At 35.9% G+C, this 14902-nt stretch overlaps 1 protein-coding gene and 1 long non-coding RNA gene across 2 annotated transcripts in view; one reads left to right on the forward strand and one right to left on the reverse strand.

Moving 5' to 3' along the window:
• The window catches only part of LOC309661403, a 225917-nt gene that overhangs the window by 187836 nt on the left and 23179 nt on the right, over positions 1 to 14902 (reverse strand). The gene's annotated exons all lie outside the window — the stretch shown is intronic.
• The window catches only part of ENPEP (glutamyl aminopeptidase), a 105049-nt gene that overhangs the window by 12001 nt on the left and 78146 nt on the right, over positions 1 to 14902 (forward strand). The window contains exons 2-3 of the mRNA XM_082462775.1: positions 2710 to 2851; positions 4891 to 5022. Of these exons, the coding sequence (XP_082318901.1) occupies positions 2710 to 2851; positions 4891 to 5022 (274 nt within the window). The remainder of the gene's footprint in view (positions 1 to 2709; positions 2852 to 4890; positions 5023 to 14902) is intronic.

The raw sequence follows: 14902 nt of genomic DNA on the forward strand, positions 1-14902 counted from the left end.
ACACATTATGTTGATTTGTACAATTATTAGTGATCTTTGATTACTTGCTTAAGGAGGTATCCAACAGTTTTCTTCATTGTAAAGTTATAATTTTTTTCTTTGTAAGTAATTTTCAGAGAAAGTGTTTGAAACTATTCAGATACCCCTTTCCTCAACAAACTTCCATCCACTTTGTTTTGGCACCCACTGATGATTTTCTAAAGCCATCATTCCTCCTAAAATTATTAGTAGGCAATCTACTGTAAAGAAGAGCTTTCCTTCGCCCCACTTATTTATTTATTCATATGTTTTATCATGGATTCTTATTTTAATCAGTAGTTTATAATTCCATTACTTATTTTGATGTCCCCCCAGATCTGGCCAGGGGTAATCCCCTCAAGCTGGCTTTTGTGTCCTTTTAACTTATTCTTATGATTCTTTGAAAACTTCCTTACTTTTTGGCAAAGCAAGACGTTCCAGGATCATTTTGGACCTTTCCGATCCAGCACTGGAATCAGCCATTTTTATGAAGAGTTCTGGTTCCTTTTATTGGAGTGTGGTAATGGGAACTAGTTGTGCTCATTGCTACAAGCTTGTCATTTCTTCTAGTCCTGTTCAGCAGACAAAACTAGGAAATACATGTCTCTGTGTATTTTTATATCCATTTACATATATAGATACATGTGTATGTGAAAAATCATTGAATATACACTGAACCTGCAGTTACAGTTCAATACCAAGGTCTAGTCTTCCTTTTTTACAAGTTTATAACTCTCTTCCCCAGCTGTGAGAAACCTGCCTTCTGTTCTCCTCATTTTTTTTTCATTTGCTCAAGCTTGGGATACAGAGAAGATTGTTTCTGAACTGTTAACTCATGCCACTGCAACAATCCAAATCTAAACCTACTTACTGGAGCTCAATATTGATTTACAGTTATTTTTAGGTAAAATTTATATACATTAAATGCACACAACTAATGGGAACAATTCAATGAATTTTGACAAATGCACACATCTTTGTTAACCACACCCATAAAAAGGTATAGTTTTTTTTTTAACATCTTTATTGGAGTATAATTGTTTTACAATGGTGTGTTAGTTTCTACTTTATAACAAAATGAACCAGCTATACATAAGGTATAGATTTTTTCAGTCATCCCAGAAAGTTGTCCCCCTCAGTCAACAGCGTCCTAAAAGACAGCCCTTTTCCAGTTTTATTTTTTACAGATTAGTTTTTTTGGCTGAGTTTTTAACAACTAATTTTTGTATCCAGAGGGTTTTTAAAAGAAATTCAAAAATATTTTAATTTCTTGTAGTTGGATGTTGACCTATGACATATTATTTTTTAGATAAGTTAATGTATATAATGCATCCTTGAACCCAAATGAAATGAAGACACTTACCATGGCCTCTGCTGACCCCTTAGTCCCTCCAGTTCACTGTACTTCAGCTACACTGGACATCTTTCAGGTCCTCAACCATATTAAATTCTCTTCCACTTTAGAGACTGTGCACTTGCTGTTCCCTCTGTTAAGGAAACATATTTTCCCTAATCTTCACCTGTCTGGGTTTTTCTCATCATTCGGATCTCAGCAAACCATCATCTACTCCAAGAGATTGTCCCTGACTACTCTACCTAATATTGCTCACCACTTTTCCTGAGTCATTCTCTGTCGCTTCCCCTGTTTTATTTTCTATATAGCTCTTATCACTCTCCTTATTTATTTATTTGTTTATTCTTTGTTATTCCCTCAGAATCTAGAATAATGCCTGGTAAATGTGTGTGTGTGTGTAGGAAGGGGTTCAATTAATATTTATTGGATCAATGAACAATGTAACAATTTGTTATTCTTTGTGAAATACCTTCCTTAGTCTCTGAGAATTCTGAAGGATGAAATACTTTCCTTACACAAATTATTAATGAATATGTCAACATTTCTTTCCTTTTACACTTTTTACTCGCTTACTCTTCTAATGAGCAAATGTACAATATCTTACTGTAATATAACTACATGTAAAAAGTTTACATTCAGATTTTTTTTGAGCAATTACTCAGAAAAAAATATTTCCACTTTGAAATGATGGAAACATTAAACATTAACATTTTAGCTTAATAAGCATTAAGTTAGAGCCATAAAGGAATACTGTCTCTTTCCAAAAGTGGACTTTAAACCTGGCCAAAGGTTGCTTCACTGGGAGATTGCTCAGGGGCTGACTTTGCATGAAAATGAAAACTAAGGGATTTGTCCCTGGTGTAACATAAGTAAGAAAGAATGTACTATTAGGGACAGGAGCTGTGGACTCTGGAATACACTCCTCTACTCCGTGACAGGACACAGCTGTTCACATTCACAAGGACAGGTACAAGCAAGCCTTTGAGTTTGGCTTCGTGTTTATCTACTTGTCGCTTGATGGCTTTAGGATGGAAAGAGTGATAGCTCAGAATTGGATTGATTTTTGCTCATTTAGAGTTCACAGATTTTTAGTTATGGCAACAGAATACCTAACCACTCATATAAAATATCTGAAGCAGTTTCTGAATTTTCATTTATTTGTTAACCTAACAATTCCAGGAAAGACTTTGACAACTATTTGATAGTTTTCTGGATGGAAACTCAGTTTAAGAAATGCAGTAGTTATAATTACATAGCTGATTCTTTTCTATAGGAATAGAAACATAGGGGCTATCAGCAGAGGCAACATATATTTTGTTTGTGTGTTTATTTCTAAGGAGCATAGCAGCCACTGATCATGAACCAACAGATGCCAGGAAATCCTTCCCTTGTTTTGATGAGCCCAACAAAAAGGCAACTTATACAATATCTATCGTCCACCCCAAAGAATATAAGGCACTTTCAAATATGCCAGTGGAGGTGAGTATTTTAAATTTTTTCATTTATGCAGATAGTCTGTTTATAATATCAGGTAAATTACCTGCTTTGCTATGAAAGAACCTACTGAATTCTAAAATAAATGTGCTCTAATAGCTTATTTAGAGGCTTGAAAATACATTTGGGCAATCTCTTTTCTTTGAGTACTAGACATCTTTAATTCAAGATATCACATTCCAGTCAAAACACCATGTTAGGTTTTCTAAGCAAGAATGGATACAGTAGACATACATTAGCTGGGTTCTGCTTAAATGAAAGAAGCCCCTAATCATGACAAATTAAAGGCAAACTAATGGAATTACAGATTTTAAAATATTCAAGGGCCTAATTACTATTACTGGTTTTCAGTTGAATATAAACCCAGTTTTTAATATAGGGCTACTACAAAAAATCATCACTTAAATATTGGAATATAGCCACAACTCCAGGAAACACCATGCCCATAGGTATTCTAGTGAACAAGAAGTACTCATTAAATGTTAAAAAAAAAAAAAAAAGGCTACGATAAGTTCTGTTTGTATAATTATTAACATGACTCTTTCCTCTGTTACTGCTCCTCATCTCCAGAATGGGTAACTCAGTTAACTAAAGCATCATTACCTCAAGGTTGAGGTTTATTATTCCTTATACCTTTGACATGTAAAAGGGTGAAGCTCATCCTTAGATATAATTGTCACCTACCTAATACCAGAAAAGCACTGTGCCTACATTACATCTCCCATCTTTCTGATCCACTATGTGAACTATCATCACTGAAATTCATCCTCTTTAATTACAAATATTCCTCGAAAAAGCAAACCAAAGCTGTAAGAAGGTTAAAAAGTAAACTGTTGGTGTAAGCTTATCAACTTTTCTTCTGGTGTCAGACACCTGGGCAATTGGGTTTTGATTGGAGAAGAAAGAGGAAAGGATAAACCTAAACTATGACACTCTAATCCAGAAGACTGGATCAGAATAAAATGCCATCAGAATTTTTTGGCATGGAACGGAGAAAATGAAGGTGGGAGGAGTAAGAATGCAAACTTTACTAACCTCCGTTTATGGTTTCCTCACATGACCTTTTTGTTTTGCAGAGTATATACTTCTTCACTTTCACCTAGTTCCAGAAACTAGTCCTGGAAGAAGGTGAATAATCTGGGTCCTTAGGAGATCGAAACTACTACTAGGTTTTTATCATAGAGTAACTTTGCTGGGGCTCCAACTCTTCTCTATAAGCATGTGCACATAACATGCTTGCCTTGTCGATGATGCATCAAGTTCTAGTCTAGCCTCCCTCTCTTAATCCTTTTTTAAAGCTTTCCAGTGTAGAGTGCCTCACTGTGTGGCTGCAGGGCATGTGGAAATGTTTAAACAATGGGTAGCAGGAGTTAGGCAACTATTCATGGATGAAGTATTAGGACTGATGACTGGCTGAGAGAGGAAGGCAAAGCTGGCATGGACAGAAAACCAGACAGATGGGGTCAGTAGTTGCATGAAGTAATGCAATCCTTCTCTCTCTCCATGGTAACCAAAGCAGTGACTTTAGTGACCATACCCTGGGTCTCAGATGGAGACAACCAGAGATGGAAAAGACAACATGACATCCTGCTATGCCTGGTACAGCTATTGCCCTCTCGCACATAGTCAAATCAGCAAATACCTGCTTAGTTCTTCCTGTGTGCAAGGCACTGAGCACTAGCCTTTTCTTCATTAAGAGGCCATAGTACCTGCTCAAATATTATGGCCAGGATTGTGTGTTTAATGTAGAAAGATAAACTCCTGTCCAGTTTATATCACAAAGTTGTATTTCTCCCTGAGAAACCTCATATGGTATATAGTTCAATCACTCTTTCACAGTACTAAAAATAAAATGAATTTTCCTCTAGTTTTTTTCAACATCACCAGTTAGGTAAAATTTCTTTTTACACCTAAGCTTTGACAAAGGACTTCTGACTGGAAAGCTAGGTTTGGAGTAATTTTTTGTTTGTCTTGTCCATGATTGATCTTTTTATAAATAAAAGATTATCTTTTGCTTTCAATAGAAAGAAGAGTCGGTGGATGATAAATGGAATCGAACAACTTTCCAGAAGTCTGTTCCCATGAGCACTTACCTGGTGTGCTTTGCTGTACATCAATTTGACTCCGTAATGAGGATATCAAATAGCGGCAAACCTGTGAGTACCATTATATATTTTTTAAATTTACCACCTATGCATTTGTGATTTTATAATTTTTTTGAATAGTTTTTTCTTTTTTCACACAACAGACCAGAAAAGCCCGTTAGTCACCAGGCTCTGTGAGCCTGATGATACACTGAATAATATAGAAAAATGTAAGCTGAAAGGACCCAGGTGAAAAATAAACAAACAAAACAGCCATAGGAATAGATAGTCTTGAATTATTTTAAGGTGAAAATTCACTATAAGTCCAAAGCTAGCTCCTAAGTATATCAGCACAAAGGTATTAAATATTTGCACATATAGAGACTGTCATACAGAGTGAAGTAAGTCAGAAAGAGAAAAACAAATATCGTATATTAACGCATGTATGTGGAACCTAGAACCGGTTTGCAGGGCAGAAGTTGAGACACAGAGGTAGAGAACAAACGTATGGACACCAAGGGGGGAAAACCGCGGTGGGGTGGGGATGGTGGTGTGCTGAATTGGGCAATTGGGATTGATATGTATACACTGATGTGTATAAAACTGATGACTGATTATAAAAAAAAATTGTGCATGCTTAATTTAGTAAAATGATTGGGTATATGTATTTGGGTGGGGTCCCAGATGAAGACCAGAGGGAGAGGAGGAAACCAGAGGGAAATGAATATCCTTCAAGTAACTAAGCACTGAGATGTTTGTGGTGCCATTCCAATATGTAATTCAACACAGGACAACAGCAAAGTATCAAAAAGCATTTTCTAAAAGTGTAAGAAAATACAAATAAGCTTTTTTTAAATCAAAATGATGAACTGAATAATTTTCTTTTGAAAAACTAAATACTTTTACCTAATTATTTTTCTCTTTTTGGGGGCCCCCATTTTGCTCATGCCCTGAACACTTGCTAAGCTAATGGTTAGTCTGCCTCTGTGATACATATTATATATATAAAACATTATAATCTTTGCAATATAATTTTATAAGGAAGAAATCATCGCTCCCACTTTACAGATGAGAAAATTGAAATAATGAGTTTAATTAATTTGCTCAAGATCACCCAACTGGCAAGTGGTGGAGACTCAAATTCCAGATTCTTTTCAAACAATGTACCCTGCTAAACGTTCTGAAATGTGATATTCTGAAAAATATCTTTACCTCACTGGAGGGGAGAGATGCTCCTCCCTCCACCCCATTTACAGAAGACAGGCAACCAGAGTTTCCCTCCTGCAAAAACCTGTGGGGTTCTTTTCTTCAAAACTGAACAGAACCTTGCAGGAGAACTTAAAGGCATCTAATGTGAATGTCAATTCAAGGTAAATTCCACCTCTTTGGCATTTGACTGGCTCCCTACCCATTCACTCTAAATTGAAATCTAGCCCTTAACACCCAAGCACAAATGCTCCAGTACAATTTCCCACTCCAGAGAGAATTACAGGAAAACCACACTACTTATATCTATTTGAAAGTAACATTGGTGGGAACCCACACCAGTCTCACAGTACTAAATTCTTAGAGCTAAACAGACAACCTAAGACAAACAGGAATATGAGGAAAACAAGCAACATAAAAGAGAAAATCCAAGACAAACAGAAAAGCACAGTGTGAGTAAATAAGAATAGTTAGGGAAACAAAAAAAAAAGCCATAAAAAATTAAACATTCTGACAACACAACCTTTAATTATTACACTCAGAGATTCAAGAAGATATGATCACCATAAAATAAAAACAGAAAACTATAATAAAACAATCAGAAATAGTAGTCAGAGTTTAAAAAAATAATTTCCAAAGCATGACCTTGCTCTAACCTCCAGGAACTTGTTGCTAATTCCTTCAAAAACCAGAGCCCAATAAGCAAATAGCTTTAGTTGCTGCCAACTACTTTGTGTCTTTATCAACTCCACGGAGATGCTTATATTGTTTGAAGCCCTGATACATCTCGTGGGTTTTCCACTTTTACACTGCAACTATCATTTCTGTTTGTTTGCAGTGGGGGTACATTAAAGCATCAATATACTGCATGATCTAAAGCCAAAATCTCTGTATTACTTGTTCAGTTAAAAAAAAAAGATTAAGGTAGTTACTTTTTGTGTAATACAACATTTTTAGTAGAAATTTCATGAATCAAAAAACCATTCTTATCCACTCTGTTTCTGACAGTATTATTCTGGTATATTTATCACCTGCTATTCATAGTCGGATTACACTGGGCAGTCCAAAAATCTATAATACCCTGCCTGAACTCACCATTCTGGCAAGAATCCTTTATATCAGTAAATACTGAATCGAGGCTTATGTTCTTCTTAACTGTTTACCTGGAGTAGCAGATATTAGTACTTGAACCATTCACTATGCTTAAAATGTCCTTGTTGCTCATGAAGATTAGAGGACCCAACCCTAAAAAACTGTTAGGAAAAAAGGTAACCAAGTTTGGAAGGTAGCTCAAAAGACTTAACTCTACTTATTTCCTTTCTTGAATATTAGTTGCATTACATTTTTTTATTGAGGTATAGTTGGTTAACAATAAATTTCAGATGTGCAACATAGTAATTCACAACTTTTAAAGGTTATACTCCATTCATAGTTATTATAAAATATTGGCTATATTCCCTGGGCTGTACAATATGTCCTTATAGCTTATTTATATTACACATAGCTGTTTGTACCTCTTAATCCCTTACCTGTATTTTGCCCCTCCCCTCCCCCTCCCCACTGGTAACCACTAGTTTGTTCTCTATATCTGTGAGTCTGTTTCTTTTTTGTTATATTTATTAGTTTGTTTTATTTTTCAGATTCCACATATAAGTGATATCATACAGTATTTGTCTCTCTCTGTCTGACTTATTTCACTAAGTATAATACACTCCAAGTCCATCCATGTTGTTGCAAATGTCAAAATTTCATTATTTTTTGGCTGAGTAGTATTTCATTGTATATATATATATCTATATATATATATATATATACACACACCACATCGTCTCCATTCATTTGTTGATGGACACTTAGTTTGCTTCCATATCTTGGCTATCGTAAATATGCTACTATGAATACTGCAGTGCATATACCTTTTTTTTTTTTTAGCATCTTTATTGGAGTATAATTGCTTCACAGTGTTGTGTTAGTTTCTGCTGTATAACAAAGTGCATCAGCTATATGTATACATATATCCCCATATCCCAAATCAGAGCAAGATCCTTTTTGACCCACCTCCTAGAGAAACGGAAATAAAAACAAAAATAAACAAATGGGACCTAATGAAACTTAAAAGCTTTTGCACAGCAAAGGAAACCATAAACAAGACAAAAAGACAACCCTCAAAATGGGAGAAGATATTTGCAAACAAAGCAACTGACAGAGGATTAATCTCCAAAATATACAAGCAGCTCATGTAGCTCAATATCAAAAAAAACAAACAACCCAATCCATATACCTTTTTGAATTAATGTTTTTGTTTTCTTTGGATGTATACCCAGCAGTGGAATTGCTGGGTCGTATGGTAGTTCTATTTTTAGTTTTTTGAGAAACTTCCATACTGTTTTCCATGGTGGCTGCACCAATTTATTTTCCCACTGACAGTGCACAAGGGTTCCCTTTTCTCCACACCCTCTCCAGCATTTGTTATTTGTGGTCTTTTTTATGCCAGGTTTTCAGAATGAGTTTGATTTTTATAACATTTTAATGAATTTTTTAAAAATTTCTTTCTTTACTGGAAGGACTATTCTAAATTAAGGTTTCTTAATCTTCCCTGAAGGAATGTATTTAATTCAGGAAGCCATAGAAGATTGCTAATGATCCTTATTCTTTATTTAAATTTACAAAAACAATATTAATAAAAAAGAATATAAAATTCTATGAGGTAAGTTAGATTTTTTTAATGTTTATTATTTGTTTTGAAAAATTCTACTGCAGGAATGATAATCACCAAGCATCAAACAACTCAAATTTTGAGTTAAATGAGAAGTAAGCTGCCAACAAATGTTTTGTGTAACCTAAGCGACGATGCTGGGTTTCTTCTCAAACAACACCTCATGGCAGCTGAGCTCTGGAACTCAAAGTTCTGAACACATTGTGAAACTTCAAAGCCACAGCAAAATTACAGTCCTTAGTCACCCAAACTTCAAGCCAAGGTTCTGCATATTTATAATAATTTATCTATGGATAAGGGACAATCTAAAATTTAGGAAGAATATATCACATTCCTGTGATAAAGCAGTCACAAAGAAAAGTTGAAAAAACACTCAAAGTATCACTATTCTTTTCTACTAAGTATTCTCCCTCCCCAAATTTCTGCCTACTGCTGGAAGAATATTTAGAAGAACATAAACTTATAAAAAATTAAACACATTGATGACCTCCTGTAATATCAACCATGTACCTTAAACACGCATTTATAGAATTAAAAACAATATCAAGTTCTCTTCTCTTTCTCATCCTGGCTACATCAGCACTGATAATAAAATTGAGGGTTCCTCCAATCAGAATGTTTTATCAGTCTTTGTTGAGCACATACTATGTGCACAAGGAGGATGCTAAGCCCTGAAGGGAGTGAAATATGCTAAGGTATCTGTACTTCAATTGAGATGTGAAACAGAAGTGGTCACCACTGTCCAGTGTCACCCAACTGTGTTTTAAGGTCTCTGCTGATTATGCCATTTTTGAGTGCCAAAGATCTCATCTTCTGCTTTAGGGGGCCCTGCAAGGGTCCTGGGCCATTTAAAGGGGTGTGTCTATTTGGAACAGTAGAGATAAGATAGAAAAACCTCAAGAGATGAACAGGTGCTAACTCTGCTGGATGATCGGCAGTGGAAAGGCAGACTGTTATCAATGGGGAGAGTGATCATACATTTTTATCACTTATAAAATATAAATAATAGAGAAGGTGTTATTAATTATGCTGGCATAAGAGGTGTAAGCAGATAAGCAACAGACTTACATTCCTGGGACATTCTGGGCAAACCTGGATGTTTGGTCACCTTTGTCAATAGAAGATGCTCAGCAGACAAGGACAACAAAAACATGGACGCAGGACACAGCAGACCTGCAGGGCTGCCAGGTGGTGGTGGGAACCCTGTAGGCACTGGCTGGGCTTCTGACTAGGGTGATGGTGGTAGTGGTGGGTAGCATCTGTTCAATCTGATTCCTTTCTGTTCACATGGTCTTCCCAAGTTCAGTGCCTTCACCTCAGACTTTAAGACACCCTTCCAGAGCCTTGCCCCTTCTATCTTAGTACTCCTCTCCTAGGGTACTAATTTATTGAGACAGAGCCCTCTGGACGTCCCTCTAGTCTCTTTCCAATCTATTGTTACAGCATAAACGTTGTGGTTTGCTTTTTTCCTTGCCTTCTGTTTTTATTGCTAAAATCCTTTTCAACCAGGCTCTTGCAAATCAAAACATTTTGGCTTTCAAATTTATTGTGTAGGCATGAAAAGCCTATTCTGGACTTCAAAAACTTAACTTCTATTTTTCCCCCCTTTCATTCTCCTAGTATTCCTAATGGTAATGTGGATACCACCCACATATAAGGAAGTGCAGACAAAGAAAATTACAGAGGTTAATCATTCAATGTATTATCTCTAATGATACTAATGTTCTTGATGGGACACACAGAGCTATTATGTGTCAAGAATTGCTTACGCATTAGCTTATGAACTGCTCACATTATCAGATAGGTACTGTTGTTATCTCTATTTTGTAGCTAGGGAAAGTCAGGTTTCATTCTTAGGAGTAGAGAAAAGAAGCAGTATGATATAGTAAAAAACAAACTTTGCGCTGAAGTTTAGTGTCAGTTTTGTCTTACTTCATTTTTCTTATGTACACATTTTTCTCATGCACACATTTTTCTCATGCACACAATGTACACAATGAGGAAGTTTATTTTTAAAACTCTTCAAACTCTAAAATTTGAAATAGAAGTCTACAATCCTTACCTAAAACCTTTGTGTCTCGTTGTATGTTGGAAGTCAGAAATTTTCAGATTTGTGAACGGTAATATGGTACGAATATTGAGTATTATTGAGTAACTACAGTGGGCTCTGGGGCAGCACATTATAATCAAACAGTAATATTTCTGCAGCAATATTTTTTAGTGAGAAAAATAAAAATTATTTTTAAAAAGTCCTATCAGTTCGGGTCAGATGTTACTGACAACTTAGTTTGCTTAGAACATATAAAAAAACTCTTGATTTTCAGAGCTCTTTGGACTTTATAATTGTGAAAACTGGGCTAATGAAAGGATTGGGGTAAAGATATCATCAGTGATACAAAACATTATATTTTATTATTATTAATAGTGCCAGATTCATAGAATTGGTGTGTAGAGTGAGACATTGCATGGTAAGTGCTTATCACATTACCTGGGAATTTTTAAGTATCCAGTAAGACTAATAGTTAATCATAATGATTACACATAAAAGAAGTGACAGCAACCAATTAGAATAAATTCTCGTGGACTTAAATTCTATCTCTCAAATTCCTGGAGACCCTTAATTAAAAGGACAATATTAACAACTCTAAAAGCGTTCTTTACAGTAGGTTGCCATATGATAAGAGAAAGGCAACAAAAACAACAGTGATAAAGCAGATGTAAGATGTATCACACCTCCCAAAAGAATAGTCAGCTGCATATAAGCTTCAGAAAGCACAGATTTGACACCTGACACTAGCTCAATAGACGCAGTGCTTTGAGTTATGACTAATAGTACCCAGGGACCTCCCTGGCAGTCCAGTGGTTAAGACTCCATGCTTCCAATGCAGGGGGCATGGGTTCAATCCCTGGTCGGGGAGCTAAGATCCCAGAAGCTGTGCAGTGTGGCCAAAAATAAATAAATTTAAAAAATTGTATCCAACAGTGGTATATCTAGGTAATTTAATTCACTTAGGGAACTTAGTATCTTTAAAAACGAAATATATGCATTCAAGTTAGGTTCTTGAAGCCTTACAAACTTCCTATATATATATATATATATATATATATATATATATATATATATATATATTTATGCTTTATATATATATATAAAGCTTATATAAAAACCTTTATATTTAACCTTTAATAGAGTCTTTGAATAATAAAGGCATATATGACTTTTTAGAAAGTAAGAAGAAGAAACAGTATGCATGCATATCTCCTTCCTCACCCCATGCTATTTCAATATGGTTATCACATGCTTTAAAAAAATCATCTCAGTAAAGCAAGCATGTAAACTAGAACGATAGTAATTATTACAAAGCAATGACAATTCAGGAGTAATTTACTGAATTTTGTCATGGACAGAAGTGCTGAGGCTCAGCAAATGATGGAGGGGAGTTAGCAGCTTCTAGCAAAGCCCATAGAAAGTAATCTTTAAAATAAAAATGTTTCTGATATATGGCAGATAGGACACATAGATATGCTTTGGCTAATAATGTTACAAGGTTAACAGGCTGTATCTATATATTCTGTGATTGCTTAGCTCAGTGGATCAAAGCAGTGGTCATAAAATATGATGGATTATACAACAAAATAAGGGTCATCGATCACATGTGATCTGCAGACTGGCCAGACTGTAAAGACAGAACATACTTCTCTGTGGTGTTGAGTTTCTCAGAAACAAGAAAGGCAGGCATTGTTTTTATTTGGATTGAATTTACACTAACACCAATCCTATTTAAGGACACTGCATTCCTGTTGCTGCCAACAATAGAAATATGGAGAGTAAGAAAAACCTGATTATATTGTCTCAGAAGCATTCTGATTGAAGGGAGTCAATCTACCAGCATGGGCAATGAGAACATATTGACAGAAAAAGCACATAGTCTTTCTCCTTCCCATTGCTCCACCTAAGGTGGGAGACCTCACTGTTCTCTCTTCTTCCTCTTTTTCAACGCTCTTTCACTCTCCAAATATTACGTGCAACACAAAAGTACAGAGTGTGTACACAACAGCAGAGTGAGGCAAGAGGAACTACCCTTTCTGAAGTTTTTAACAGAAGAGAACAGATGTGGTGGAAATTCTGAGAATCTCGGTTTACAACATGACAATGCTATATGAACGTGATAGTTTTGATTTCATAGGGGGCAATTACCTTTGCTCTGTTCAGTGGCCACGAACTGGATCCTTAGTTTCACTTAACTTCTTGGAAAACGCATGTTGTTCACAAAGAGAACAGGAGGGCGGTGAGGAAGTGTATCACTTCTTCTAGAAAGCAAAAATAAATAAATAAATAAAACAAAACAAAACAAACTTTAAAAGAAAGGGGATGATAAATGAGTGAATTTTGTAGCCTTTGGAGATGAAGATGAACACATCTTTACTTAGGCAAATAAAGCAAGAATGTCAATCACCCAGTAGCTTGGGAGAACAGTGAGTCAGTGATAGTAATTTAAGGGATGCTTTTTATTTTTATTTATTTTATTTTTTAAATATCTTTATTGGAGTATAATTGCTTTACAACGTTGTGTTAGTTTCTGCTGTACAACAAAGTAAATCAGGTATATGTATGCATATATCCCCATATCCCCTCCCTCTTGAGCCTCCCTCCCACCCTCTCTATCCCACCCCTCTAGGTCATCACAAAGCATCAACCTGATCTCCCTGTGCTATGCTGCAGCTTCCCACGAGCCATCCATTTCACATTTGGTAGTGTATATATGTCAGCGTTGCTCTCTCATTTCATCCCAGCTTCCCCTCCCCGCCCCAAACCCCGTACCCTCAAGTCCGTTCTCTATGTCTGCATCTTTATTCCTGTCCTGACACTAGGTTCATCAGTACCGTTTTTTTTAGATTCCATATATGTGCGTTAGCATATGATATTTGTTTTTCTCTTTCTGACTTAACTTCACTCTGTATGACAGCCTCTAGGTCCATCCACCTCATTACAAATAACTCAGTTTGGTGTCTTTTTATGGCTGAGTAATATTCCATTGTATATATGTGCCACATCTTCTTTATCCATTCATCTGTTGAAGGACATTTAGGTTGCTTCCATGTCCTGGTTATTGTTAATAGTGCTGCAATGAACATTGTGGTACGTGTATCTTTTTGAATTATGGTTTTCTCAGGGTATATGCCCAGTAGTGGGATTGCTCAGTCATATAGTAGTTCTGTTTCTAGTTTTTTAAGGAATCTCCATACTGTTCTCCATAGTGGCTGTATCAATTTACATTCCCACCAACAGTACAGGAGGGTTCCCTTTCCTCCACACCCTCTCCAGGATTTATCGTTTGTAGATTTTTTGATAATGGCCATTCTGACTGGTGTGATGTGATTCCTCATTGTGGTTTTCATTTGCATTTCTCTCATGATTTGTGATGTTGAGCATCTTTGCATGTGCTTTAAAATTCACGATTTAATGTGGTTTTATATATATATATATATATATATATATATATATATTTTCAAAAACTACCATTTTATTTGTTAAAGCATACCATTATGCCATATTGAAGCACTACAGTGTTTTTGTTTTCTAACATCTTTATTGGAGTATACTTGCTTTACAATGGTGTGTTAGTTTCTGCTGTATAACAAAGTGAATCAGCTATACATACACATATATCCCCATTTCTCCTCACTCTTGCATCTCCCTCCCACCCTCCCTATCCCACCCCTCTAGGTGGACACAAAGCACCAAGGTGATCTCCCTGTGCCATACGGCTGTTTCCCACTAGCTATCTATTTTACATTTGGTAGTGTATACATGCCCATGCCACTCTCTCACTTCGTCCCAGCTTACCCTTCCCCCTCCCCATGTCCTTAAGTCCATTCTCTACATCTGCATCTTTATTCCTGCCCTGCCCCTACTTTCTTCAGAACCATTTTTTTCTTAGATTCCATATATATGTGTTAGCATATGATATTTCTTTTTCTCTTTCTGACTTACTTCACTCTGTATGACAGTCTCTAGCTCCACCCACC

The sequence above is a fragment of the Balaenoptera physalus genome (assembly GCF_965194825.1).
Source record: "Balaenoptera physalus genome assembly, chromosome: 5".
NCBI lineage: Eukaryota > Metazoa > Chordata > Mammalia > Artiodactyla > Balaenopteridae > Balaenoptera > Balaenoptera physalus.